Source organism: Panthera leo, chromosome F2, assembly GCF_018350215.1.
Source record: "Panthera leo isolate Ple1 chromosome F2, P.leo_Ple1_pat1.1, whole genome shotgun sequence".
NCBI lineage: Eukaryota > Metazoa > Chordata > Mammalia > Carnivora > Felidae > Panthera > Panthera leo.
Window position 1 is genome coordinate 42,784,941 of NC_056695.1, and position 25,730 is coordinate 42,810,670.

At 39.3% G+C, this 25,730-nt stretch overlaps 2 protein-coding genes across 8 annotated transcripts in view; one reads left to right on the forward strand and one right to left on the reverse strand.

Annotated features, from left to right (window-relative positions):
* Window positions 1–1,140: 1,140 nt before the first annotated feature.
* MTERF3 (mitochondrial transcription termination factor 3) lies at window positions 1,141–20,924 on the reverse strand. 5 transcript variants are annotated; one of them, XM_042923676.1, is made up of 9 exons: window positions 20,711–20,921; window positions 18,803–18,948; window positions 17,971–18,319; window positions 16,081–16,233; window positions 10,991–11,180; window positions 6,784–6,931; window positions 6,331–6,402; window positions 4,977–5,138; window positions 1,150–1,853 (listed from the first exon to the last, which is right to left on the reverse strand). In XM_042923676.1, exons 3-9 carry the CDS (start codon window positions 18,302–18,304, stop codon window positions 1,659–1,661), a joined length of 1,254 nt encoding a protein of 417 aa, XP_042779610.1. In that variant the 5' UTR covers window positions 18,305–18,319; window positions 18,803–18,948; window positions 20,711–20,921; the 3' UTR covers window positions 1,150–1,658. The 5 variants fall into 5 exon arrangements, with proteins under 5 accessions (XP_042779612.1, XP_042779613.1, XP_042779614.1 ...); XM_042923678.1 differs by lacking the exon at window positions 6,331–6,402 and having other exon boundaries at window positions 1,141–1,853; window positions 20,711–20,924; XM_042923679.1 differs by lacking the exons at window positions 17,971–18,319; window positions 18,803–18,948; window positions 20,711–20,921 and adding exons at window positions 14,629–15,018; window positions 15,513–15,578 and having other exon boundaries at window positions 1,141–1,853; window positions 16,081–16,168.
* A 200-nt stretch (window positions 20,925–21,124) lies between these two features.
* PTDSS1 (phosphatidylserine synthase 1) overlaps window positions 21,125–25,730 on the forward strand; it is a 64,338-nt gene continuing 59,732 nt past the window's right edge. The window contains exon 1 of one of the 3 annotated variants that reach the window (XM_042923172.1): window positions 21,125–21,437. In XM_042923172.1, the coding sequence (XP_042779106.1) occupies window positions 21,259–21,437 (179 nt within the window). In that variant the 5' untranslated portion in view covers window positions 21,125–21,258. The remainder of the gene's footprint in view (window positions 21,438–25,730) is intronic. The other 2 variants (XM_042923171.1, XM_042923170.1) reach the window with 2 other exon arrangements.

Genomic DNA, 25,730 nt, shown 5'->3' on the forward strand with positions numbered 1-25,730 from the left:
TAAGAACAATTCACATTCCTTTCCCCTTTCATGGATTGGGCTATAGTTAAGACACAGTGGAGGTTCCATCAACTTCTATTGCTAAAGATGATATGGAGCACAGCTCTTTTGGTCCCAAGTTGGACACGTAGGAGATAAAAATTTCTGTGGTTTTAAACCATTTAAGGCTTTAGGACTATTCATGAGAGCCTATTCTGACTGATATGAGTGGTTTTTTAATAAGGGCAAAATGAGGTTCTGAGCCACAGACCAGTTGTCGTTTAGCTGAACCTTCTTGTTTTCTTTGTATTGATCTCATTCATTAGAGAATTCCATGAAGGCACATATCTATGCCACACTCACCACTGTATTTTATGAACTCAAAAATATGTTGGGCAAATGAATAAAATACCTAACAGGAAGGCTACTATACTTAGCCCTGATCAATTACAAATCTAGTTGCTCATGAGGTTGCTGGACATACATACAGCACATCACAGAACCCTGGAGCACAACAAACTACCCCCAAAGTTAGTGGTTTAAAACACTTTATTATTTCTTCAAATTTTGAATTCAGCTGGGTAGTTCTGCTCCATGTGGTATCTGCTGAGGTGAAATATCGGAGATAGCTTCATCCCTCAAACGTGTGGTGCTCTGTTGGCATGGCTGGAACAGCTGAGGTTTGGCCAGGCACGTTTCTCTCCATTGCCTTTCTCTAATAGGGTCACCCGACCTCTTTCCATAGTGGCTCAGGGTTCCAAGAGGACAAGCCCCAATGTGCAAATACTTGTCTAGCTTCTGCTTGAGGATGCCTCAGGGACCAAATCTCATTGGCCCAGGGTCAGTGTGGAAGGGGACAAGGAGTGCAAACACCAGGGTGGTTCACTGGGAACCACCAGTGTTACCTAGCCTGTGATCCCAAAGCAGATAGCTAAAGTCACAACACCTTGTTTTTTACAAAGAAGAACTAGACCCAGAGGTTAAATTATTGGCCCAGGATTACATGTCTAAATGACAAATGGGGGAAAAAAGTATCCGCTCATGCTGTAAATCTTTGCATACTGGCAAGAAGTCAAAGGTTTGTTATAGCCTTTTACTATGTCTCATTGCCTTCCACTTCCCTTCAAACTACTTTCCGCTTTTTCCTTTCCTGATTCTCAGTAGCCAATTGTGGGCAACTTTGAATATCTATGCTCAGGAAGATAACAGTGCAGATAATCCAAAATAGAATGTGTCTTGTAGCATTATCTAAATGAATAATAGGTATTAGGTGAATAATAATATAGCATGCTCCAGAAACTCATTATATTTCAAAGCAAATAAAGATGTCTTGTGACAAAATCACTTTAAAAGACCCGTAAACACCAGAGGAAAACCTCTGTTCTCATCTTCACCAGAATGACAATGTGCCAGCCTACAGTAAAGTGACTCTCTCTCTCGAAGCTTGCTGTATTTTAAGTTCTGTCCTCCCTGAGAAGAAAGGAAATGGTTGAGTTAAAGAAAAATTATGTCACTAGGAACTTGTAAGAAAGATGTACTATAAGTGTACCCAAATTCACAATATCAAGAAATTGCACCAGTATCGATTGAGGGCTGGACATTTATTTAAAACTAAATATATATCATCCATACATATACACGTTCATTTTACATTATTACATCTTAACATTCATCACACACTAGAGAGTTTTTAAGAATTTTTCAAAGTCCTGTACTGAGGCTTTGGCAATCTCTTCACAAAATATTTCATCAGGCACAGACACTAATTTGTCCAAAGAAATGTAGTTAAGTTTTGTTGGATCATACTGTGCTCTTCCTAAATACGTAAGAAACAAATGTCTTTCCTTGATTTTAAACAACCTTGTATTAAATACCTAGAAAAGAAAAAAAAAGTGTTAAAAAAAAAACATTGTGCACTGAAAGATGAACTATTAAAAATGTCTATTTCACTAAAAATTAAAAATTTTTTAATGTTTATTTTATTTTAAGAGAGCGTGAACAGGGGAGAGGCAGAGAGAGGAGACACAGAATCAGAAGCAGACTTGGGGCGCCTGGATGGCGCAGTCGGTTAAGCGTCCGACTTCAGCCAGGTCACGATCTCGCGGTCCGTGAGTTCGAGCCCCGCGTCAGGCTCTGGGCTGATGGCTCGGAGCCTGGAGCCTGTTTCCGATTCTGTGTCTCCCTCTCTCTCTGCCCCTCCCCCGTTCATGGTCTGTCTCTCTCTGTCCCAAAAATAAATAAAAAAATGTTGAAAAAAAAAAAAAATTTAAAGAAGCAGGCTCCAGGCTCTGAGCTGTCAGCACAGAGCCCGACATGGGGCTCGAACCCACAAACCGTGAGATCATGACCTGAGCCGAAGTCGGATGCTTAACCGACTGAGCCACCCAGGCACCCCTTCACTAAAAACTTTAATTAGGCTAACAACTATAAAGTACTGACTACATACTCAGTAACTATGATAAATGCCACAGGGTTTAAATGCCATACAGCTTCTGCTAAGAAATTATGATTAAAAAGGGACTCAAAACTAATAAACAGAACAACTATAAAGTAATTAAGGGCTACATTGTAGGCAAAGAACATTGACTAATCCAGATAGAGGACATGTTGTTAAAACAGCAAATCCTCAGGCCTTGCCCTAAAAGTACTTAATCAGAAACTTTGAATGGGGTTCACAGGTTCTCCAGGTGAGTCTGATGACTGCCAAGTTTGAGAACCGAGGTTAGAAATCAAGGTCAATGGTACCAAAAAATTTGTAAGATTTCACAATCTGTGAAGCTTCCTTATTATTCTTGTAAAATTCCTGCTTGCTCCCTCTCTCTGATTAGCATCAGAATGAAATGAACCTGGCCTCTAGGAGAGCAACTTGGGAAAGCATGTCTTACCCATCTTGGGTTAAAACTCCTAAGAAGTAGCATAAGTGGCAGCAACTTTAAAAGGGAGTCAGAAATAGACCAACCAGAAGTGTTTTTTGCCAGAGAAAATTTGCTTCACACCACTGGTTTTAAAGCACCAGCCAAAACTTTAAGGTCTGTATCAGTTCCCTCACAGCCCTGTCAGTTAATGTATTTTTCCATTATTATTATTATTTTTAAACAATATTAGCCAGACCCCTAGGACTCTGAGAATCCCAAGAAGGAAGGCACAGTTTTATAACTGGGCTTCCCAGAAGTTAGGGGTCAGCATGCCTAAAAGTCTGTTTTTAAATAAGTGATTCTGATGCATCTGGTCAAGTTTATAGTTTCCTCAGAAAGCTTCTGTCCATCTTTGAGACCCCACTCATTCTACTGACAGTGTCAGTTCTTAGAGTGATAGCATATCCTAGTTAAGAGGATGGGTTTTTAAACTCGACTGCCAGAGTTGTAATCTTGGCTCTGTCCCTTGTTACCTAGGTAGCCTTTGGACAATTCTTTTATGCTTACTTTCTCCACTTGTAAAATGGGGATAACAGTACCCATCTCATATGGTTGCTGTGAGGGCTAAATGAATCAATACAAGTAAAACAGTAAAGACAGAGCTGGCACACAGTGAGCACTTAGTAGCTATCATTATTTCTATGATTTTCCTACCTCTTCTAAATTAAATTAATAGCTCTATAAGGTATCTGGTTAAGACTCTAACATTATGTAAATTAATTACATTTTAGAAGCTTGTCTTCCATACTAGATTACAAATTCCACAAGACTACAGACCATGTCTGATTGATTTTTGTATCCCCAAATCAGATTATTTTATCATGCTCTATCACTGAATTATTTAACCACTCAGGGGAAAACTAATTGTCATTGCTTTTTAGTTGAAGATCACTTACTTTATAATTGTTCCAATGAGCCAAATTTGTAACACCACTGCAGGCTTCTGACACTTTTAATAATGAATAGATACGCATTTGATGAAACAGAAAAATTCTCTATTAAAGGCCCATTCATAGTGAAATATGATAGGTAAATAAACATTGCTATTTGTGAAGGAATTGTACCAAATGCAATCTAGTTCTGAACTGTATTAAAGTCATGTTTCTTTTGCCTATCTTTGTATCAAGAACATATATAGCAAATAGGGTACGGGGATCACTTTAATGAAATTCAATCATTCATTTGTTCAGCAAATATTTATCTAGTGCCTACTAAATGTCCTGGTGTAGTTCTAGGCACTGGGAATCCAGTAGTATATAAATCAGACAGGATCTCTACCTTCAAAAAGTTAACATTTTTGTGAATAAGCAGATAATGTCACTTACTAAAGACCAGGAAGTCTGATTAGATTAGAAAATAGAAATACGGCTTTGGCACAATGGCAAACTAGAACTGTTTTATGCTTTGGGAGGTGATCATTACAATACGGCTTAGCTAGTGGATTTAGATAGATTGTGAAATAAAAGTATACATAGAATTGAAAGGACCTTTAAGGGAAGTAATCTATTTCAGATTTAAATGGAGAAAAACACAATAGGGAATACCTTAGATTCCAACAGGCAGAATGACCAATATATAAAAACTATAGGGAAATAGATTCATCATTTGTGTCTCCTCTGGAGATGTCCATGTGTGCTCCAGAAGTTGTAAGCATTTTTGTTTTTAACATTCATTTATTTTGGGGGGGGGGGGAGGGCAGAGAGAGGGAGACACAGAATCCGAAGCAAGCTGCACACTATGAGTGCAGAGCCTGATGAAAGGCTCAAACCCATGAACCATGAGATCATGACCTGAGCTGAAATCAGGAGTTGGCCACTTAACCAACTGAGCCACCCAGGTGTCCCAGCATTGTTAACTTTTCACAAATGACCCCTCAACTTTGTTCGCTAGATGTGTTCTTGATTAAAAAGATGGGCAAAAGAAATATGATCTTACTACAATGGTCAGTCTCAGAAGCAGACTATATTTGGTCCGATTCCTTTCCAAACAGCAAGTCATTTTTGCAGTGGAACAGCACTATGCACACAGACAGCAGTTCTGGATGAAGGGCAAGGACAGCTCTTCGAGCTGTGCGCTTGTTACCTGTGGGAACCTGACAATGAGGTGGTGGGGAATGCTCATCACATTGTGCACATAGTCGAAAATCTCTGTAAGTTTCCTTTTATTTGCAGTTAACATCTTTGGGACTTGGGTGATCATATGTTGAATTTCATTATGTTTAAAACCTAGTTCAAGACGATAAACCTAAAAGAAAATAGAGTTGCTATGAATCATGAATGGAAATAGTTGTTTTGGTAATAGGCCAGAGGATACCCGGATTCCTTCAAAATTTGAAATGAGGACCTTAGAATCTGGAGACGGCTATGCCAATGCCCTCAAGGGTTCATAACTTCCTGCTTCTGGGGTCACCTGAATTTCAAGCCCCTCTCCTGAGGACAAACTGCTCATGCCATGGTGATCATCATGAAGATCATAACTATGGTATAACTGTCATAGCTATGAAATAGAATACTGGTTGGATGTGGAAGGCCTGGTCAGGCTATCTGGATGGGTCCTATATCACAGACCAGCAGTTAAAATTTACAAAGTGTTTTTTGAGCCTCTGCTCCCAAACACACTCATATACATGTTATCTGGAAAACCTACATCTCAAAATTCCAGACAGAGATGATCAAACTAAATACCCAAATGCAGGTTATTGTACGCACTTATAGTATCCTATGCTCCCCCACCAATTGACTGCTCTTATTACTCTGTTTGCTATGCCCCCACTAGACTATAAGCTCCATGTGAGCAGGGACTATCTCCCTAGCACAGTGCAAAGGCAGGTGCTCAATAAAAGTTTCCTCAACAACTGGACATGAAACACTTTTAGCACCTCAGAAAAATAGGCCTTATATCATAATTTCAAATACTACTATAGCTTTGCTTACTTGTCAGCTGCCTTTGGCTTTATACTATCCTCTTGAAGGAAGGAGAGTAAAGAGTGTCTGGTATGTTCTGTGATAGAACTGGCAATTGGCACAGTTCTAAGGAGAGCAATGTGCTGGCTACTAGTTTCTTCACAGAAGTCTTTTGGATCCAGCCTCCAAAACTCATCCCCCACCGAGATGACATAAACGTGGGCAACAGATGCCCTCAAGTCTCACACTGGGCAACAGATGCAGTTTCCAGGCATCACCCAGGTACCTAATTCATTACTCCAGGGTTACGTTTCAATGTCTACAAGGGGATTCACTCCCATAACACCTGGTAAACATGTGAACATGTTATTAACTAAAATAAACTGCTTGCTAGATACTTATTGTATCATTTCCTATATCCATCTTTTCAGAAATAACTCCTTTCACAATCTAGTTTTCTTTTAAAATGACAGTACAAAATCTATCCTCTTAAGCAACAAAGCTGATTTCTGAAAAGCTTAAAGTCATCCTACCTTCATGTTTTCTTTCACAGGTTCCAGACTTCCAGTTAGTAGCCTTGGGAGACGAACTATCAGATCTCTAGTCTATAGTTGTAAAACAATCTATTATTACTATGTATGCATATTTAACTAGTTTGGAAAAACAAGGCATTACTAGGAACTAGGAAGGAACACAAAGCTAATTTTAAAATATGACCCATTAAGAAAAATGCTAGGAAGCCTGAAAACACATAAACTTAATACTGTTTGAGGAGAAAACAAACACTGAAACCAAACTTAAGGCACCACCTTGATGGAATATTATAAAATGATATGGCTATATATTTAACATAGCAGGGTAATTCATTCTGGTACAAAAATACCAGGCATTTATAGAATTCATATGGGCTAGGTATCTGTTAGAAACATGAGAGATTTAAGTTACTAAATGAAGCTGACACGGAAGTATACAAATTCTCCCCTTACCTTCTTCACGCTAAGTTCAAGTTCTTTCTGAAAAAATCCCAATCTGTTATCCAATCTTTCCACTGAAAAACTCAGCAAAAATGGTGCATTTCTGACCATCTGTGCAATATGTGCCTTGCTGAAATTTTTTGACTGTAGATAAGCCACTCTAGAGAAACAAACAAAAAACACACGTACACATGATCAACATTTACTAATGTCATGCTACTTCCCAAAGTAACAAACCAGAAAAGGAATAAGTAAAAACATTCTATAGTAATGGCCCAAATATGGTTAAAGCAAAACAAGCATCCATCCAACTCTAGAATGGTTCCCATTTATACTTAGAAACCAAATAATTCTGAAATCTAACAGACTGATTCTCTTTTCAGTTAATCTGACTTATTTTATTACTTGATAGAAGAAAATCAAATAGTTTCTGTTTAAGAACAGAAAATCCATAAATTAAGAAACTAAGAGATTCCAAACTCTTTTTGTAAAGACCCTCAAGCATGGCTAAAATCGGGAGTTGTTTCAGTTAGTCAATTTCCTGAGTATTTATTTTCATAAATAATTTTTACCATAGTTTCCATTGTGCATTTTGTTAACAACTGAGAAATTCTTGTTCAGTTTCTGGGAACAAAAGTAAGGTAGTAAAATATAGAAAATAGGACTATGAAATAACATTATTGATTTTAAACACTTATAAGCACAGTAAGAAGCAGTTTTATTAAATGCCTAAAATATAGGAGGGCATGTTTAATTCTCACCAGAAAAAACAAAAAACAAAAAACATGTGAACCAGGTAAGTTTTCCACATTGCATTTGAAGAAACACAGATTCAGAGAAGTTAAATACATACCTTCTTTAGACCACAAACTAATTAATGACCAAGCTGAGATTTGAACTTGGGCATGCCTACATTGAATGCCACCATATGGCATGGTATATTCTATACCGTATGCCACCAGAGCTTATATTTTAAAGTGACTACTACTCCTTTAAAGGACTCCTTAGAGTTCATGAGAAAAAAGACCAAAAAATTTAAGTGTATAAATATTTTAAATGCAAGGCAAAAAACAACAACAACAAAACCACCATCGACAAAGTCAAATGACAAATATTTACAATATGTCATAGAGAAACAACTAATTTTATTAAAATATAGAAGAATGCTTACAAAAGACAGAACAAGTCCTAATTTTAAAATGGCAAAGGACGTATGTGATTTATGAAAAAGGAAATGGAAATGGAAATTTAGCATATGAAAAGATACTCCAAACATTTCTGGAACAACACTGAGGCAGTTTTTATGTACAAAATGAACTGAAACCATAAAGTTAGATGTCACAGTATTAGTGAGGGTACTAGAGAAACTGGCACTTCTGTAAGATGTTGGTGGAAGTGTAAACTGGAAAACAACCTGACAAAGGACCACCTGTCAATACCTATTAAAATTATAAATGCACATACGCTTTGACCTAGCAATTCCCTTCTAGAAATCTGTCGTACAGATATATACCACTATGTGTGAAATGATACATATGATAACGAGAGTCACTGCAGCCTTGTGATTACTAGTAGAGATTGGAAACAACCGCCATGTTTATCATAAGGGACTAGATGATCCTCAGTATGAACTATACTAGCATTAAAAAGAATAGGAAGTGCCAATACAAAACTATCTCTAACATATAGTTAAGGTAAGAAAGTGGGGTGCAGAATAGTATGCATAAAAATGCTGTCAATTGTATGTATGGGGAATCATGTATATTTGTACACACAGATCTACACATATGCTTGCATATGATAAAATATTCTTAGCACGTTGAACACAAAATTGGTAATAGTACTGCCTCCACAGATAGATCTCAGAAGGTTGATGAGGGATAGGAAATAAGTGGGTGGAAAGTAGGGTTACTTCCATGCCCCCCCCCATTTTTTTTTGGTCATAGCAAAAATCAGTATCTGACTAAAACATTATCAAAACCTTTGTCTACATGGTGATAATTTTTCTAATAAAAAATTAAGATATAAGGCCCAGCCAAAAAATTTTTTTAAATGATTTAAATGCAGATTATTCACTTGAAAATTCTTATGAAGAATCAAATAACTTTTTTATACATTTGAAATTTTCCGCATTCAAAAGACAAAAAGTATATGAAACCAATGCTATTACAGAAATCCTAGAAAATAAGACTGCTGTACGTATCAGAGACAAAAGCTAGTAAGTTCAATTAAATAAAGATTATCTTACTCTCGACTCTTACAGCAGAAGCTTATTTGTTGTCGTATGTGGATAAACTACCTATTAAAAAATTCCAAGTAATTAAAACAAATGCTCCAGAGTTTTGAGTCAGCTAGGTTTAGGGATCATTAGACCATGCTGTCTACGGGAGAATATCCCTTAGTTGTTAGGAGCATGCATGATCTACAGCAAGTAACGTCCGCTTCTTTTAAACTTTGGTTTCCTTCACAGAATTAGGAGTGGGGAGACAACATGGTGCAGTAGCCAGGACTCTGCAGTTAGACTAAGTGGGCCTGAATCCCAGCTCTGCCACTTGTACTACCTGCGTAATCTTGGGCAAATCATTAAACCTCTCTGTGCCTCCTCTGTAAAATGGGGTTGTTAGTAATATGGTGCAATAGTTAATGGTACTGAAATAGTGTCGTATGGTGATGGATGGTAGCTACACTTGTGGGGAGCATAGCATAACAGACAGCCTTATACAGACTTGTTGAGTTACTCTGTTGTACACCTGGAACTAACGTAGCATTGCACATCAACTATACTTCAATTAAAAAAAATAATATCAGTGCAGTAGGCAGCATCTGAAATGGCTCCCAATCCCCACCTCCTAGTATACACACTTCTTTTGAATACATCTTGAACAATAGGGCAAACTGGTGTTGGAATGGGGAGAGATCAGTGTTCCAGAATCAGAAGCAGAGCTGGATACATCAGACTGTGTTTCCTTTGTTCTCTTCCCTGTATTCTAATAGCCTATTTATATTATACCAGACTGTAAGTCCCATGAAGAGAGAGTGTGCATGTCTATCTTTTGTGGTTCAAGTCTAGCTAGGTGCCTTACATATCTAACCGCTCAAATTGTTCAATGTAAGGAATCCAGTTTTTTGTTTAGATTTTTCCTATTCCAGAGACAAGACATTGGACTCTGAAGCTTCAAGGAACTGCACAGTTCTCTGAAATCATCAGTGTAAGAATAATCTGGAGGTGAAGACTAGAGGCGGACCAGTTAGGAGACTACTGCAGTAATCTTCATGTGAAATGATGGGGACCCGAGGTAACCTTCACAGTGAAGATTAAGAGAAATGTGTTGACTGATTTGAGAGAGATACGAATGGAATTCATAGGTGATTTCATAGTGAAGATTAAGAGAAATGTGTTGACTGATTTGAGAGAGATAAAAATGGAATTCATAGGTGATTTATTAGATGTGGATACTAAAAGAAGAAAAGTCAAAGTCAATACCAATATTTCTAATTTGGGCAACAAGGTGAGCAGTGCTTTATCTGGGAATACAGGGAAGAACTGACTCTTGGGTGAGAAGTGGGGATGATGATAAATTCAAAACATGAATTTAGGGACAGGGGCTCTGTCTTATTCTCTGTGGTGTTCCCAATGCCTAGCAGGATTCTTATCTCACAGATCAATACTGTCTCATTTCACTGTATTGATTCTCACAGATTTTTCTTTGAATGTTGAATGAAGTACAAAGATGTTTATAGAAATGCTTTTTAAAGAAGAAAAAAAAGAACAACCAAAATAGCCAATTTACGGAAATGATTAAGCGAATTATACAATAATGTGCCAAGAGGATGCCAAATGTCTACCATCAAAAATTGGCCAGAAAATTAAAAAAAAAAACACAAAAAAGTTCAGGCTTTCATAATTTAAGTGCACTCTCAGATAATTCAGCCATCTGCTAATGGATTAAAATTTTTTTTTTATTCTAGTCTCCAAAGAGATACAGTTAAGTATTGACTCAGCAATAAGCTAAACACATAAAAGTATGAAGTTGAATAGTAAACTGTCTTAGATACTTAATCTTGATCAAAGAAAATCTATAACAACAACAAAATAACATTCATGTTCATTATCAGTCAATCCTTATGCAGCTGAGACTTAAAAATAACTTACATATACATTTCCTTCATAACCATAACCACTTCTTGGGTTATGTGAAAATCATTGTAACAGCCCTACCTGGTCTTAAGATTTTCAAGGTCTTCAGAGAAAATAGCATAGTTTTTAGTCAGGTATGTTCCCAGTTGGTTATCTTCTATACCCAAATCTTTAAGAAACACGAGTATTTGCTTAATGTCTTTTTCAAAATCCAGTCTCAGAAGGAGGTTGGCTGCATCTGGATGTTTTTCTATCTTTGAGAGATCCACTCCTATAATAAATTGCAAATACTGTTTGAGGAAAACAGTTTAGGTAGGTCATTAAACTTCATACACAAAAACACAAAAAATTACTGATGAAGACCAACAACCTGTCCAAAGGAGAACTGAGATAGGCCAATAGCAATTTCTAAATATATTTAAACTAATCTGGTTGCAGAAATAAAAATAAATTAAAATGAAATATAGTACTTATTTCAAAGTCATCTATAGAGGAAAACAGTGCATTTGGGGCTAAATTTCTACCCAAAACAAATTTACCAAGTCATACTGACCTAGCTAGGATCATCACCTTTATCTATGCTTTCTTGAATATTGTTTGAAGGATGCTTATCAATCCCTGGTGATCTCCACAGTAACTGCTTAACTGGTAATTCTGCAGTGTAACAAACCCTATAAATGATTGTTACTTTCTTCAAAGTTTGTCATTTTCTTAGTTATAAGCATTATTTTAAAAATATACTTATGATGGGGCATTTGGGTGGCTCAGCTGGTTAAGTGTCCAAATCTTTAATTTTTTTTTAACATTCATTTATTTTTGAGAGACACAGACAGAGAACAAGCAGGGGAGGGACAGAGAGAGAGGGAGACACAGAATTTGAGGCAGGTTCTAGGCTCTGAGCTGTCAGCACAGAGCCTGATGCGGGGCTTGAGCCCACGAGCCATGAGATGTTGACCTAAGTCAAAGTCAGACACCTAACCTACTGAGCCACCCAGGTGTCCCTAGTGTCTAACTCTTGATTTTGGCCTGGGTCATGATCTCTAGATTCATGAGTTCACACCCTGCATCAGGTTTTACACTGGCAGCATGGCACCTATTTAGGATCCTGTCTCTCCCTCTCTCTCTCTCAAAATAAATAAATAAACTTAAAAAAATAAATATACTTATGATCCCCTCCAGAGGGGAAATAAAAATAACCTGATGTCTTACTCATTGTAATCTCCAGGTCTTCAGCATAAAGACAAGTACCTTGAAGGAGCTCAAGAAATATCTGTGTGAGAACAGGTGAGCGTATACAGCCCTCAAATATGCAACACAGCAGGAAGTATACAACCTGTGACCCTCACATATCCTTATAATCTTAGGTAGTCTAAGAAAATGAGACAAGGGACAGGAGAAAGGAAGAAGGAGAAAGCAAGTTGTTATTTTAAAGTATTCTCTGGTTATGGATATAATTAGATGTCAACATGAATTAGGCAGGGAATCAAAGTAACCTGTAATTCAAAATTTTCATTAAAACTGAGTGTTTTATTCTCTCATTTTTTTCCTTTTATCTGGTTAAAAAAAAAACATGAATAGGAAAGGCCTATTTCTTACCTTTAGAATAAACCTTTGAAGATAATGTAAAATTTCAAGGTTAGACTTAAATTTTATATTCTTAAAAATATTTCTTCAGGTTAAAAATACTCTAAAAACTGATTTCCAGAAGCAACTGTATAATCTTAAATATAAAAGCAAAGAAATAAAAACATTCTTTCTTTAATGGTATACACAACCAGAAAAATAAATTATTATATCCAAACATATTTGTAAACCCATATTTATTGATATTAAACAGGCATTGATATAAGATGATCATGAACAGAAAAACAGATTACACAAACACACACACAGAACGAAAACCAGAAACAGATCCAGGATGAGCTAAATAAATAAAAAATTAGCATAAATAATGACATTTCAAATTAATGATGAAAAGATGGACAATTCATTAAAATATAATGGGATCACGAGCTATACATTTGAAAAGTAATTGTTTTCATAACTACACTTATCATGGTGAACATGATATAATGTACAGAACTGTTGAATCACTATGTTGTATATGTGAACTACATAACGTATGTCAATTATACTTAAATTTAAAAAGTTCCTTGTACATCTGATATAAAATTTCAGAAAGATTAAGAATCTAAATGTGTACTAACTCTACAACTACTAGAAGAACACAGAGTTATAAAAATATTAAGCTTGACTACATAAAAATATAAAACCCTTGTATGGTTTTCTGTAATAAATTGCAGAGAAAAAGGTGGGGAAAGCTATTAACAAATTGGTGATAGGGTTACCTTTGGAAAGTGGGAATGGATATGCAGAGAAGGTGAGAGTTCTTTCTCTTATGATACTTGCATTATTAACAACTAGATGTAATTATTTTATAATTTAAAAATAACATTAGTAGAAAAATAAATTAAAATTGTTAGATGAAAAGATAAGACAGAAACTAGTTCTAAAAATCTGTGATAAATGTGGGAAGAGGTGCTTTAAAAATAACATAAAGGGTTCAGACTTCAAATTTAATTTAATATTACAGCTGACATGTGCTGAAGTGCCTTGCTCAGCGTGAGCCGTCACACCCTGACTGTGCTGAAACAGAAATCCTGAAAAGCTGCTTTTTAACAGCAATAGGAGAGCAGAATCTCATGCTTTTTAACAGCAATAGGAGAGCACGCTGCTGTCAGCACAAATCACTTGGGCTTACTCAAGATTTCATTAACTTGAAAAAATAATCACTGAATGCGTACTATGGACCAGGCACTCCTGTTAGGCTCTGGGGATATAAAAAATGAATAATACACGACGCTAACATCTAAGTGACCAGAGTCTAAGTTGGTTTTATCTGTTCAGTAACTAAAAATATTACCACTGTATTCAGTTATGGTTATACATATTTAGTGTATCCATCAAGGTCTGGCAGGATTGCCCCAGAAAGTGCAAACAAAAAGAACTTTAATGAAGAGACTGTACAGTGTGGTGTCACAGAGTTGAGGGAACCGACAAGGGTACCCCTAGTGCTACCGAGACAGGCAACAAAAAGTATTACCCAAACCCACAGGGAGCTGCAAGCTGTTGAGAAAGGGCTGCTCAGTTGGAGCTGTTGTCATGGAGCGAGGCAGTTATAGGACCCAAAGCTGGGAGGGAACAGGGAAGACAGTACTCCCACCTGCCCTCCCTCTCCTCCTGCAAGTGCCTCCCACTGGCTAAAGCTGCCCAGAAGCCAGCTGGCAAAGGAGCTCTAGTGCACAGAGGTTAGCCTCCTAGGATACAGACAGAATGGACAGAGAAAGGCAGAAAATAGATCTGAGAAGCAGAGAGGCACCAGGACACTAGGGTCCTTAAAAATACTGTTTGACCATGTAATCATGGGTCCTCTGTTCTGTCATTTAAATGACTTCCAAGATGTGCTGTCCACAAATCAACATACAGATGAACAGCTGAAACATATTCTAAAACTGTTAAGTATGCTGTAAATTATTTAAAGGCAGGGCCACGTCTTCTGTTTATCTTGTGTTACCCATAGTACTTCTCATAAGGTTGGAGGAAGCTGTTCCAAAAGGAAGGGGGCTGACTCTTCTGTTTGCAGTAGATGTCATCTTTCTCTCCCTTTGACCCCACGAAACACTTTATTCATATGTCTTCTGTGGCACTTACCACTTTACCTTTCATCCTTGTAGGCTGGTTATTCTTATAGATGTATATTTAGATGCTTCTAAAGACTTGAAGCTTCAGTAAGAACAAAGGCCATTCCCTGTATATTTGGGTAACTTGCATAGGAACAGGTAAGTAAGCAACTGTAATACTGTTATTAGCACAAGAAAGGCAGTAAGCTGCGGGTGATAGGAACGCCCAGCTAGTGGAGGGTCACTGAAGACATTTTAGAAGTTACTTGAACTTGAATTGAGTTTTCCAGTTGTCAGAGCTGGCCAACCAAAAGGATGGAAGGGGCAAGCAGTGAAGCTGCAAAGGTAAGCAGGGGCCAGACCAGACAGAGCTCTGATATCTTGGGAAGGCTTTGAAGGACTTCAAGTAGCTCACTGATGTAGTCAGATCTGCATTTTAGAAAGAGAACTGATATTAGGGATCATCGGGGTAATGGTGCTGATAAGACGAATATCAAGTTAGAAAACTCCTCATTTTCCAGTGAAAAATAAGGATCTAAACTATGGCAGCGACTGGAGAATGAGAGTAGCACATGGATTTGACAGAGAATCCCTCACCTACCCTGCTCCTCTCAATCCCCTAGGAGAAAGGTTTGTCATATGGGAAAACGAAGCCTGAGAAGTGCCAGACCCAGAGATAATGAGAAAAGCAGAAGGCTGAAATAAGATGCTGGACTGAAAATGAGAGGACCAAGTAAAAAAGCCTGTGGTGGGGTCCCTTGGCTGCCTTCAACTCTCCAGGCCCAAGTATGTCCTCCCAACCAACAAGCTGAAATACTCTGGAGTAGGCCTAGAGAGAAACCATCGAAATTAGGGGGGCAGTGGGCTTCAGGAGGAAGGCTGTGGGGGGGGGGGGGGGGGGGGGAATGGAAGTAATTCCTCACCTGATAGGGTTTACTGTAGGAAAAACTGTCCTGAGAGGCTATTGGAAGGTGTGGGAAAATCTGGCTCTAGAAATAAAGAAAAGGAATCAAAGGAAAAACAAAAATTATCATTAACTATGGAAAAATGAAAAGTTGTACAGGAAGGAAAACAATCCCAGGACAGCAAGCAATATTGATAGTCATAATGTTAATTGATGACTGATGATTCATCTAAAATTTGTTACCATAAACATACTGGGCAAATTGAGTAGGGGAAAGGTATGTGTGTACATACAAGAGATCAACTAATGTCTAAAGCTGATGAACCAAGAAATAACAGTATAAACAATTATATAAACAAAGGTTAACTGCAAACAAAGCTGTAAAACTTGAGTGGATACCTCTGGGGAAAGGCATGAAGGTCAGGAAGGATGAAGCAGAGAATATGGGTTTTCACTAGAGGGCTTTTCACACTATTTGGCTTTTGTTCATCTTGATAAAGATTAAGAATGCTGATTTGAACAAAGTAAGGCAAAATAACACAAATGAAGACTACACCAAGAAGTACTTGTAGGTTATTCAGACTTACCTAGAAGCACTAATTTCTGCAGAGTCTCAGAATGATCCACATAGTCTCGAAGTGTGAATGTATCTGGGGGCAATGGAGGGTCTGCAATAATCTGAATGGCCTCCTCCTCGGAAACTGGCTGCAACGGAGACAATGGAGGCAAATCGTCCAGTGCTTTGAAGCCAGCCATGTAGAAAGAAAGAAGCAGTTAGCTAACCAGTCTGTACAGCTAAAGCTAAACCCCTTCTTTTTAAATCTTGGAACCATTTCAGAATTAAAGATCTGAGTTCAAATATTTTCCACCTTCAGAGAGGTAAGGTTAAGACTATTTATAGAGAAATCAACTGCTGTTCCTCCAAGATAAGAAATCTGTTGGTAAGTTTCTATTCATAAAGAGGTCCTATACAAAATTCCTTTCCTTTGTTTTACTTTTAATCAACAGGTAAGAATGCTAAAGATCAACTGACCTTCAAGTACATTTTGAGATAGATTCTACCATAGCTTGTTAAACTGGACCAAAATACAACATATTCTACCAGCCTGATTTGTATGAGTTAAAATCATTATCTCCTGAAATATCTTTTTTTTTTAATGTTTATTTATTTATTTTGAGAGAGAGCAAGAGGGGGAGAGAAAGAGAGAGAGAGAAAGAGAAAGAGAGAGAGAGAGAGAGAGCGAGCGAGCGCACGAATCCCAAGCAGACTCTACACTGTCAGTGCAGAACCCAACACGGGGCTCGATCTCATGAACCATGAGATCATAACCTGAGCCGAAATCAAGAGTCAGATGCCTAACCAACTGAGCCACCCAGGTGCCCCCTGAAATGTCTTTTGATGCAATCCCCTTTCCTCCAAGTTATTCTCAAGTATGTTGGTTAAGTGTCTGACTTCAGCTTAGGTCATGACCTCACGGCTCGTGAATTCGAGTCCTGTGTCGGGCTCTGTGCCGAGACAGCTCAGAGCCTGGAGCCTGCTTCGGATTCTGTGTCTCCTCTCTCTGCCTTTCCCCTGCTCATGCTCTGTCTCTCAAAAATAAATAAACATTAAAAAAAAATTTAAAGGACTTCTGTGACTCTGTTCCTATCACCTGTAGTCCTTCCCTAAGGACATGACCCTCTCTGGTATAGTCTTGATTCTGATATTTTCTTTAAACCAAACAAGGTATGGAAGACACTGGGAACTGTCACCAACCTTAAGCTAAAGAATCAAGACTATGATTTTTTTGTTCTATTTTTTGCTTCATAACACTACCCTTTATTTCTTATAGCCAGTCTTTCCTCCCTGCCTTCCTCAACCCAGCTATCTTTCTTTCATATTCTGCTTAACCTAATATTACCTCATTGTGGTGAAATATTCCTTTTACAGAAATATTCCTAAAATAGAAAACATAGAAGGGAGAGGACTGACTAAAAAATGACACAACAGTGCTTTCAGGGGTGTCCCATTTGTGCTCTTTTTGGTTTGTTGATTATGGGAGCTATTATATAACTAAATGTGTATGTCAAAATTCGTAAAACTGTATATTCAAAAGCACTGAATTTTACTTGGATAAAACTATATCCTAATCAGGCATATAAAATTAGGATAAATTATTCCCTAATAAACCTAATTACCACCTGAAAAATTTTTTATAAAGATTCTAAATAATAAAGTTTTTAGAAAGCAACTGTTATACATATAGCTAGCTATAATGATATATATACATATATATGTGTATATATACACAAATTTATGAACTTGTTTTTTTAGTCAAATAAAGATATAATAGAAATAAATGAACAGAACCAGCATTGTTCTTTTCCTTGTGTGGTACAAAGTTATAACTTGAAATGGGCTAACAGACTATAAACAGTTAACTTGTTCAAACTAACAAAGTGGGGCAAAGGGGACTTTTCTGGAAGTTCAGAATTACCTTCTAGAGACAGCTCAGAATCAAAGCTGGGTATCTTTTGTGTCTTCTGTGTCTGCTCATTGACGGAAGGAAGCAGAGCACTCTGGGCAGAACTAATCTCTTGCCTACTTGAGTTCGTAGACTGGGAACTATTCCACGAGGAGGAAGTCCTATAAGTCTTAAATCCCCACGGGAGAAAGCAATTGTCAGAGGACATCTGTGGCTGAGCAGAAAAGCCATGCGACAATGTTTTTCCTCGTCTCTGAAACTGTTTTCCGAGTTGTGTAGCTGTAATGAAGCTACTCAACTTAACTGAATTGAACCATCTGGGTATCTGCTGGGCTGACAAAGCCATCTTTCTTAAAGTAGGCTACAAAGGAAATATATAACAGTCAAAAGAGAGAAACTTACTTTACTTAAATGTTTAAAACAGTATTCAAACAACAAAATGATAAACTGGAGAATCTTTTTTCTAACTGAAAGATGTTTAATAAATCTAGATGATTAGTCAGATGTTTCCTAAGCACAAGAAAAGCCATAAGCAAAGCAGTCCCAGGTATAAACCAAAAAACAGGAACTTCTGAACTGGAAAAATAAAGATTGCTTTACAATTAAAAAAAAAAAATCATTGGTATAATAAAAACACTTAAAACAAAAATCTGTAAATGTTTAAATTACAGCTGAACCCAATAATCTGTTTAATATTTAGAGGAAATAAGGTGATATTAAGTGTTCTTGAAATTTAGTTTGAAAGACATTTAAGAAGCAGATTGTTAATCAAAACACTGACTTATTCAAATGCATTTTATGTATGTACATTAGTCACAAAATAAAAAACAATAAAAAAATCTACCTTGTCCTAAATGAATTATCAAAATATTATCACTGTTATCTAGAAGATTGTTTCTTGCTTTATTCTCAGGGCTGAACACTGTTAAGATAAAGCTGTTCCTCAAAAGGGAATTGAACAAAACCAGTTTTGTCAAATTTTGTTTTTGGCTGTAGAAAAAGAAAAAGAAAAGCTTTGAAAAACAAAAGGTCAAAACTAGCAAGCAAAATGAAGTGACAGAAATACATACGCAACCAGCAATGCATACATGAATATTTTCACTGAAAAAGCAGTGGTTTTTAAAAAAGATTTTTATAAGGAAATTATGAAGAAATCTTGTCTACATCCAGCTTCATCAGAAGAGTAGACTTGCTGCATATAATTTTATGTTAAATAAGATAATCCACATAAAACACAGCCTGGAGTCCAGCATGTGGAAAATGCTCAACAAATGTTAGCCATTATCACTATTATTGATTATACATCCAAACAGAAATGAATTCTGAATTAATTGCAGCATACAATTTCTTGTTTTTCTACATATTGGAATTCAGCTTGTTTTATGATCTGAATTAGAGCAGATATTGAAGGTCTAGCCTCCTTCTGGAGATTTGTAGTTTAGGGAAATTTCCTGAAAGAGATTTACAAATGTCAAAGTCTGTCATTCTGAAGTGATTTTAGAAAGGAAATAAGTATGCACAACAACCTTGCGGGATTGGTGCTTTTTGTTAAATTCTGGTAGGAAATGATCCTGCGAATCTGTCAAGTTTCCACTAAAACCTACAACATTGATTCTCTGCACAAAGTCATAAGGGAACTAAACTGGAAGCCAGAAGGCCTCAGTTGTGCTAGTTGACAAGACTATTTCTTGTGGTGCTGGGCAAATTGGCCCATGAAGGGGGTTCAATAACTATTCTTTAAATAACATTTTTTTAAAGGTTATAGGTACAGTAAGATGATTCTTAAAGTCCCTAGCAGCTCTAAAATGTTTTTTGACTTCTAAGTTTGTCGAAGCATTTCATACTACTTTGATTTCAAAGCAAACTCCTTAAATCCCACATTCACTGTAAAGACTTCCCAGCCTCACATATCGCGCAGATGAGCTTTTGAATTCCACCCATATTCATTAAAAGACCTTTTGCGTACAACTAATGTTTATCCCATTTGTATTAACAAGTGCACTAACCTCTCTTCCTCAACATTTCATTGCTGTAGATACCTTTTAACAATTGATGAATTATTCGGTCATGGGAGCTGGGATGGGTCCCCTCTCTCGACCCACCCTCCCATTAGCCCAGAGCCTTGCACTGCTCCAATGTGTGTTGGATGGAAGTGAATCAGTTCCAACTAAGGCTAACTCATTTGTCTAGCTCGGTATTCAAAAGAGGGTAAGGCGCTTGCAGACGTGCATAAAATCCAGCGTACTGGTAACAGTAAATATAACACAACTTCAGGAAGATCAAAGAAAAAAGCCTTAAAGAATTCTGTAAAGTCCATTAAAATATCACACACTACTTCTTGCTCTAGTTCCTCGCTAGGAATAGTAATTGGGACTGAAGTACTGTTTTTCCAGCGTTCAAGATTTCTACCTCTGTAAGGCTAATTAGCGAAATCAGGAGGTGAAAAAGGGGTGAATGGGAGAAAGGCTTCGTTATAAGGGGCCTCTCCTAACAAGCCTCCATAGCGAACTTCCGCAGGAAGCCAGCTGACAAGCTAGGCTTCCTTCCGCAAAACACGCTAATAGACAAGCATGGTTGAGATTTCGCCTCGTCGACCAGGGAAAAAAACAAAACAAAACAAGACTAATTGCTCCCGATAGGGTCGCGGGGACCCGAGAGCCCTGAGGCCCCGGGTGCGGCCTGGACGTGGGCAGATCCGGACCCGAACCCCACCAGGAGCGCGCCCCTCGCGCTCCGGCGGCTCCCGCTTTACCTGTGGCGAGGCCCAAGCTCGCGGTTTATTTTGGGGTGGCCTCCAGGCTGGCCCGGCGGACCGTCCCGCAGTACCCCACGCCAGCCGGTCAGCCAGCCCCGCCACCCCTGCCGGCCACCGCCGCCGCGCACCCTCGCCCACGTGGACTGCGGCCGGAGTGGGCGAGACTATCTGCGAGGCTGCGCGGGGGGAGAGCCGGCGGCAGGCGGTGGGAAAAGAGCCGGCCAGGGGCCACAGCTTCTCTTCTCTCGCACGCCACTTCCCTTAGGCCATGGCCACTGGGCATCTGAAATACCACGAGTCCGTAGAGATGCTTCTGCTGGAACGCCAGCGCGGTCACGGCCGGCGCTGCCCCCCGCCCGAGTCCGCGTTGGCGGCGCCTCGACCCCGCCCTCCCGCGCCTGTCCTTCCCTCGGCTCCCAGCTTGTGCTCCGCGCCAGACTCGGCCCCGCCGTCCGGCTGCCCGCTCTCTGCGGCTCGCCACCTCCCGGGTCCCAGCCTTCACGGGCCGGGGCCGTCGCCGCCGCCGCAGGACGGGGAGGCGGGCCATGGCGTCCTGCGTGGGGAGCCGGACCCTGAGCAAAGATGATGTGAACTACAAGATGCATTTCCGGATGATCAACGAGCAGCAAGTGGAGGACATCACCATCGACTTCTTCTACCGGCCTCACACCATCACCCTGCTCAGCTTCACCATCGTCAGCCTCATGTACTTCGCCTTCACCCGGTGAGGCGGGCCGAACCGCGCGGAGGGAGCGCCCTTGGGCGAAGGGAAGGGGCCGGCGGGAGGCGGTGGTGAGGAGCATGGGCCAGTGTAGCTCTGCGTGAGGAATCCGGCTGGCTGTTCCACGTACACCCTCGCAGACCCTCCACCCGTCAGTTCCTCCACCGGCCCGGTGTCTCACTGCACACGCAGCTAGTTCTGCCCTACAGCTTTTCTGGACTGGCGTTGGCCCTACCCTCCAACCCCCACCCTCACCCCCCACCCTATACCACCTCCTCCTGTACAGCGCTTTGGGCCATATCAGGCGTACTCGCGAGTCACCTAGAGCGATCCCCATCTCTCCTATCGCACCGAGCATCCCCCCTCACACATCACGACACGGCCCCTTCCTCTCCAGCCCCCGTCCCTACCCAGCACACCGCATGAATCATCTCCTATGCACCACTTTCAGCACATACCGCTACATGGCTGAAAGCACACCGGTCCACAGCGTCTCCACGTACCATACACGGGCCCAGGGCACAACCTGAATCCCTTCCCTTGGATCGCCTCCAGTTGTCAGCACTAGGGGCCATGCACAAAATGCACATGTGAGTTGCACTACACAGCCTTTCCCATGCAGCACCTCCTGTAAGTGTGGCACACAGACCATCTAGCATAACCCTTCCCCCAGCCTGAAACAGGACTGTCTATATACCACAACACAAATGATGTAGACACCTATCAAAGCTGACCTTTCCCCTTCCAGCGCAGCCAGTACCTGTCACCTCTTATGCACATTGCTATTCAAACACCAGCCCACTGCGTATCACACAGTGCACACTCTGCCTGGTTCATCATCTAACATGTATGCTGAAATGAGATATCGTCAAGCAATTGTAGCAGTGTCTGGTGCATAGTAAATACTGTGGAAGTGATACGTAAAACACATAAACCTCAATATAGCACAACTCTCCTTTCTCCCTAAACACACACACACACACACACACACACCCCCATACGGTCAAAGCTCTTCTGATACATACTTGTGCATAGGAACGACCCAGCCCAACTCTTGATACCTACATCATATAACTGTCCCTCAACTGAACATATGGCCCCTCACCCCCAAGCAAGGGAACCATTCTATCCCTTGTTCATAATGACATGCGCACCGTGGGTCCTACTTACAAGGACTTGTATTTTCTGAATGAACCTCTTTAAAGAAAGGAAAGGCATGCCTATCACGCTGCTATGTTTTAAAAGATCAACCCAGGGAAGTGTAGTTTTTGAGCCAGATTGTTGGCTTCAGAAGTGTCTGTGTATCCTTAGTTGAGTTACTTAACCTTTCTCTGATCCACATTTGTAAAATGGGGATAAAAATATGTACTTACCTCATACAGGTTTATGAGTATTAAGTGAATGTGTGAATGCACTTAAGAGTATCTCCTACACGATGCACAATTAATGTCAATTACTTCTCTTAGTATTTTTGTCTGACAATCAATGGTTCTCAGTCCAAGTCAGCAGATAATGTGCAGAGGTATATTGAGTGGTCACAAGCATTGGAACTTCTGGTGTTTTGTGGGTGGGGATTAAGGATGCTAGATGTGTTATGGCGCATGGGACAGCACTGTGCAGCAAAGAATGAATTGTCCCCTATATAAATGCATGTGTGTGCATGTACACATACAAGATAAACACACATGCACACATGTTAAGTGCCAGTGGTGCCTCCGTTAAGAATCACTGAAATTTTTCGCATTTTCATAAAACTAATAATATTCTTCCACATCACACTTGTTTCTTACCTCCAGAATCCAGTTGACTCTTCATTCCTATTATGTGTTTATCTATTTGCATAAATCTACCTAAAGCAATAAGGAATACGTAACAATAATTACTCTTAATGATTACTCTTAATGATTGAGGGATACAGTTACTATTATTGTAAAGTCGTCTGCTAATGCTATGCAGTGTGGTTTTTTTTTAATTTTTTTTTTTTTTAACGTTTATTTTTGAGACAGAGAGAGACAGAGCATGAACGGGGGAAGGGCAGAGAGAGAGGGAGACACAGAATCGGATGCAGGCTCCAGGCTCCGAGCCATCAGCCCAGAGCCCGATGCGGGGCTCAAACTCACGGAACGTGAGATCGTGACCTGAGCTGAAGTCGGACGCCTAACCGACTGAGCCACGCAGGCGCCCCGAGCTATGCAGTGTGTTAAGACCAGATATTTCCATAGTATCCAACCAAGAACTTATTTCTAGCCTTGGAGAATACTCATTCTTGTCCCTAATTATGGTTCCCTTCAAATACTTCATTCGTCATGTCATCTGATTTACCACTTAATAGTAATGTGGCCACTTAGTTTTGCTAAGCCATAGTTTACTTATTTATATGTAAAATGAAAATATCTAATAGTACTCCATAGGATTGTCTAGCATGAGGGTTTAATTCATTTTTTTAGGTAATCTGTGTTTAGCTCAGTTCATGACAAATAGTAAGTGCTTAGTAAACATGATCTATTACTATTACATCGTTTCATTGTATGCTAATGCCTTCTAGATTATATTTCTCATTGAATGAGGATGAAGTATGCTCTATTATTGACAAAAGGGATGAAGGCATTGGAATAGTGGACGTTGCTTTGCTTGGATAACATACATGCCTGTTTAGTATTAGCTTTGGTTTAACTCATCTCCTGTGTGGATTGGCAATGATGTAATTAGTGCGGGAGTTTCTTTGGAAATAAGAAAAGTAGTTACGGTATTTTATTCTAAATGAGAAGCAAGAATGAGCAGTTTGTTTCCACCTTTTATCTTTAATGTTACTCTAGGCCCCCTAAGAATAGATCTCTCTTCCTTTTTTCTAATACAGAAAGTCGCAGTCTTCTGTAACTTCCCCTTTACAGCATATTCTGCCAAAGCAGTCGATAAATTGCAGCAGAGAATATGAATTTCGACAGCTTGTCAAAAGTAATGGAAAAGGCATAATCTAAACCTCAGGCTATGGTCTTTTCTAAAAATCCTCATCATTTTATTTCTTTGAATAATTTCATAAAGAGAAGTCGTATATTGAAGAACTCATTAATAACCAGTTTCACCTTATATAAAATCATAAGCACCATTAATGTAGTTGGTACTTATTATCTCTTATTCATTTTTTGTATGATTTGTGATCCTTTAAAGTGGGACCTTACAGTGATCGCTCTTTCTCCATAAAGATTGAAAGTAATGACTTAAATGAAAATTATTCATTCTGTGCTCTTTTGTAATGATTGTCTCTAGTACCTTGTACTTATTTTACAACAGGATTTTAGTTGGATGACTGTTCACTGCAATTCTTTCAGTAAAACTTTCAAAATATGCCTTAACGTTTGTTTTTCAAAGACTAGTGATCTAGAATACTTTCAGGGTGCCATAGCAGCAGTTGGCAAGAAACAGTACTGGATCACGTCACATGCTGTAGAGACACAGCAAGAATTTAGGGTCGTGAAGAATTAGATACCATGCACAGAAGTCGGAGACAGGGTTGGATTTGTCAAGTAGTTCTTTTGTTAAATAGCAACTAGGTCAACTCACTCTTAAATCGTAGCGTTTAAATCTCCTGTCTCTTTCACTGTCATTAAAAATGAAGCCCGGTACCATTGAATCATTCTCCCTAACCTCATTTTGCCACATTTTAGGATAAGTATTTTTATAAGATAAATGCTTTGGCACGTATTTTGGAAGTTTGTTCAGCCACAATGGGGTCAGGAGAACCTTTGCCTTGAGCTCAGAGTATAATTGCTAAGGTGCCTCATATTTACTCTGCTTTCAGAGATTGGCGAACTTGGAAATAGTGAATGGCTTTAGGTTCAAAAACTCAAACGTTAGATTTGAAAACGCCCAAGTCTACTAACACGTTCATAGCAGCCCACCCCCTCCTTAAGAGGCACTTGGCAATGAAACAGTGGCATCCACCTGTCCAGGAGCGCTCGTCCGACAACCATGCCGGTCGTCCCTTACGCAGAGGAGATTGCCCTCCTACAGCTTGCTGTATCTAAGTGCTTTGTTGTCCGTCTGTGCTAGCTTTCTCCTTGATAGGAGGCTGAGGACGCAGGTGAGGGCAGGGAAGTGGACAGACGTTTGATTTATTTATTCTTATTTGCTTGTTAATAATGGTTTTTACCTTATTTCCCTTCGGTGGATTTGGAAGAACTATAGTTCTGCCTTCTTTGTCAGCTTCCCTCATGGATATCTGCCAGCCTTCCCTGTTCTTTCCCTTTTAGACCATATAAATCCCATTAGAAAACATCTCCTGATACTGCTGACTCA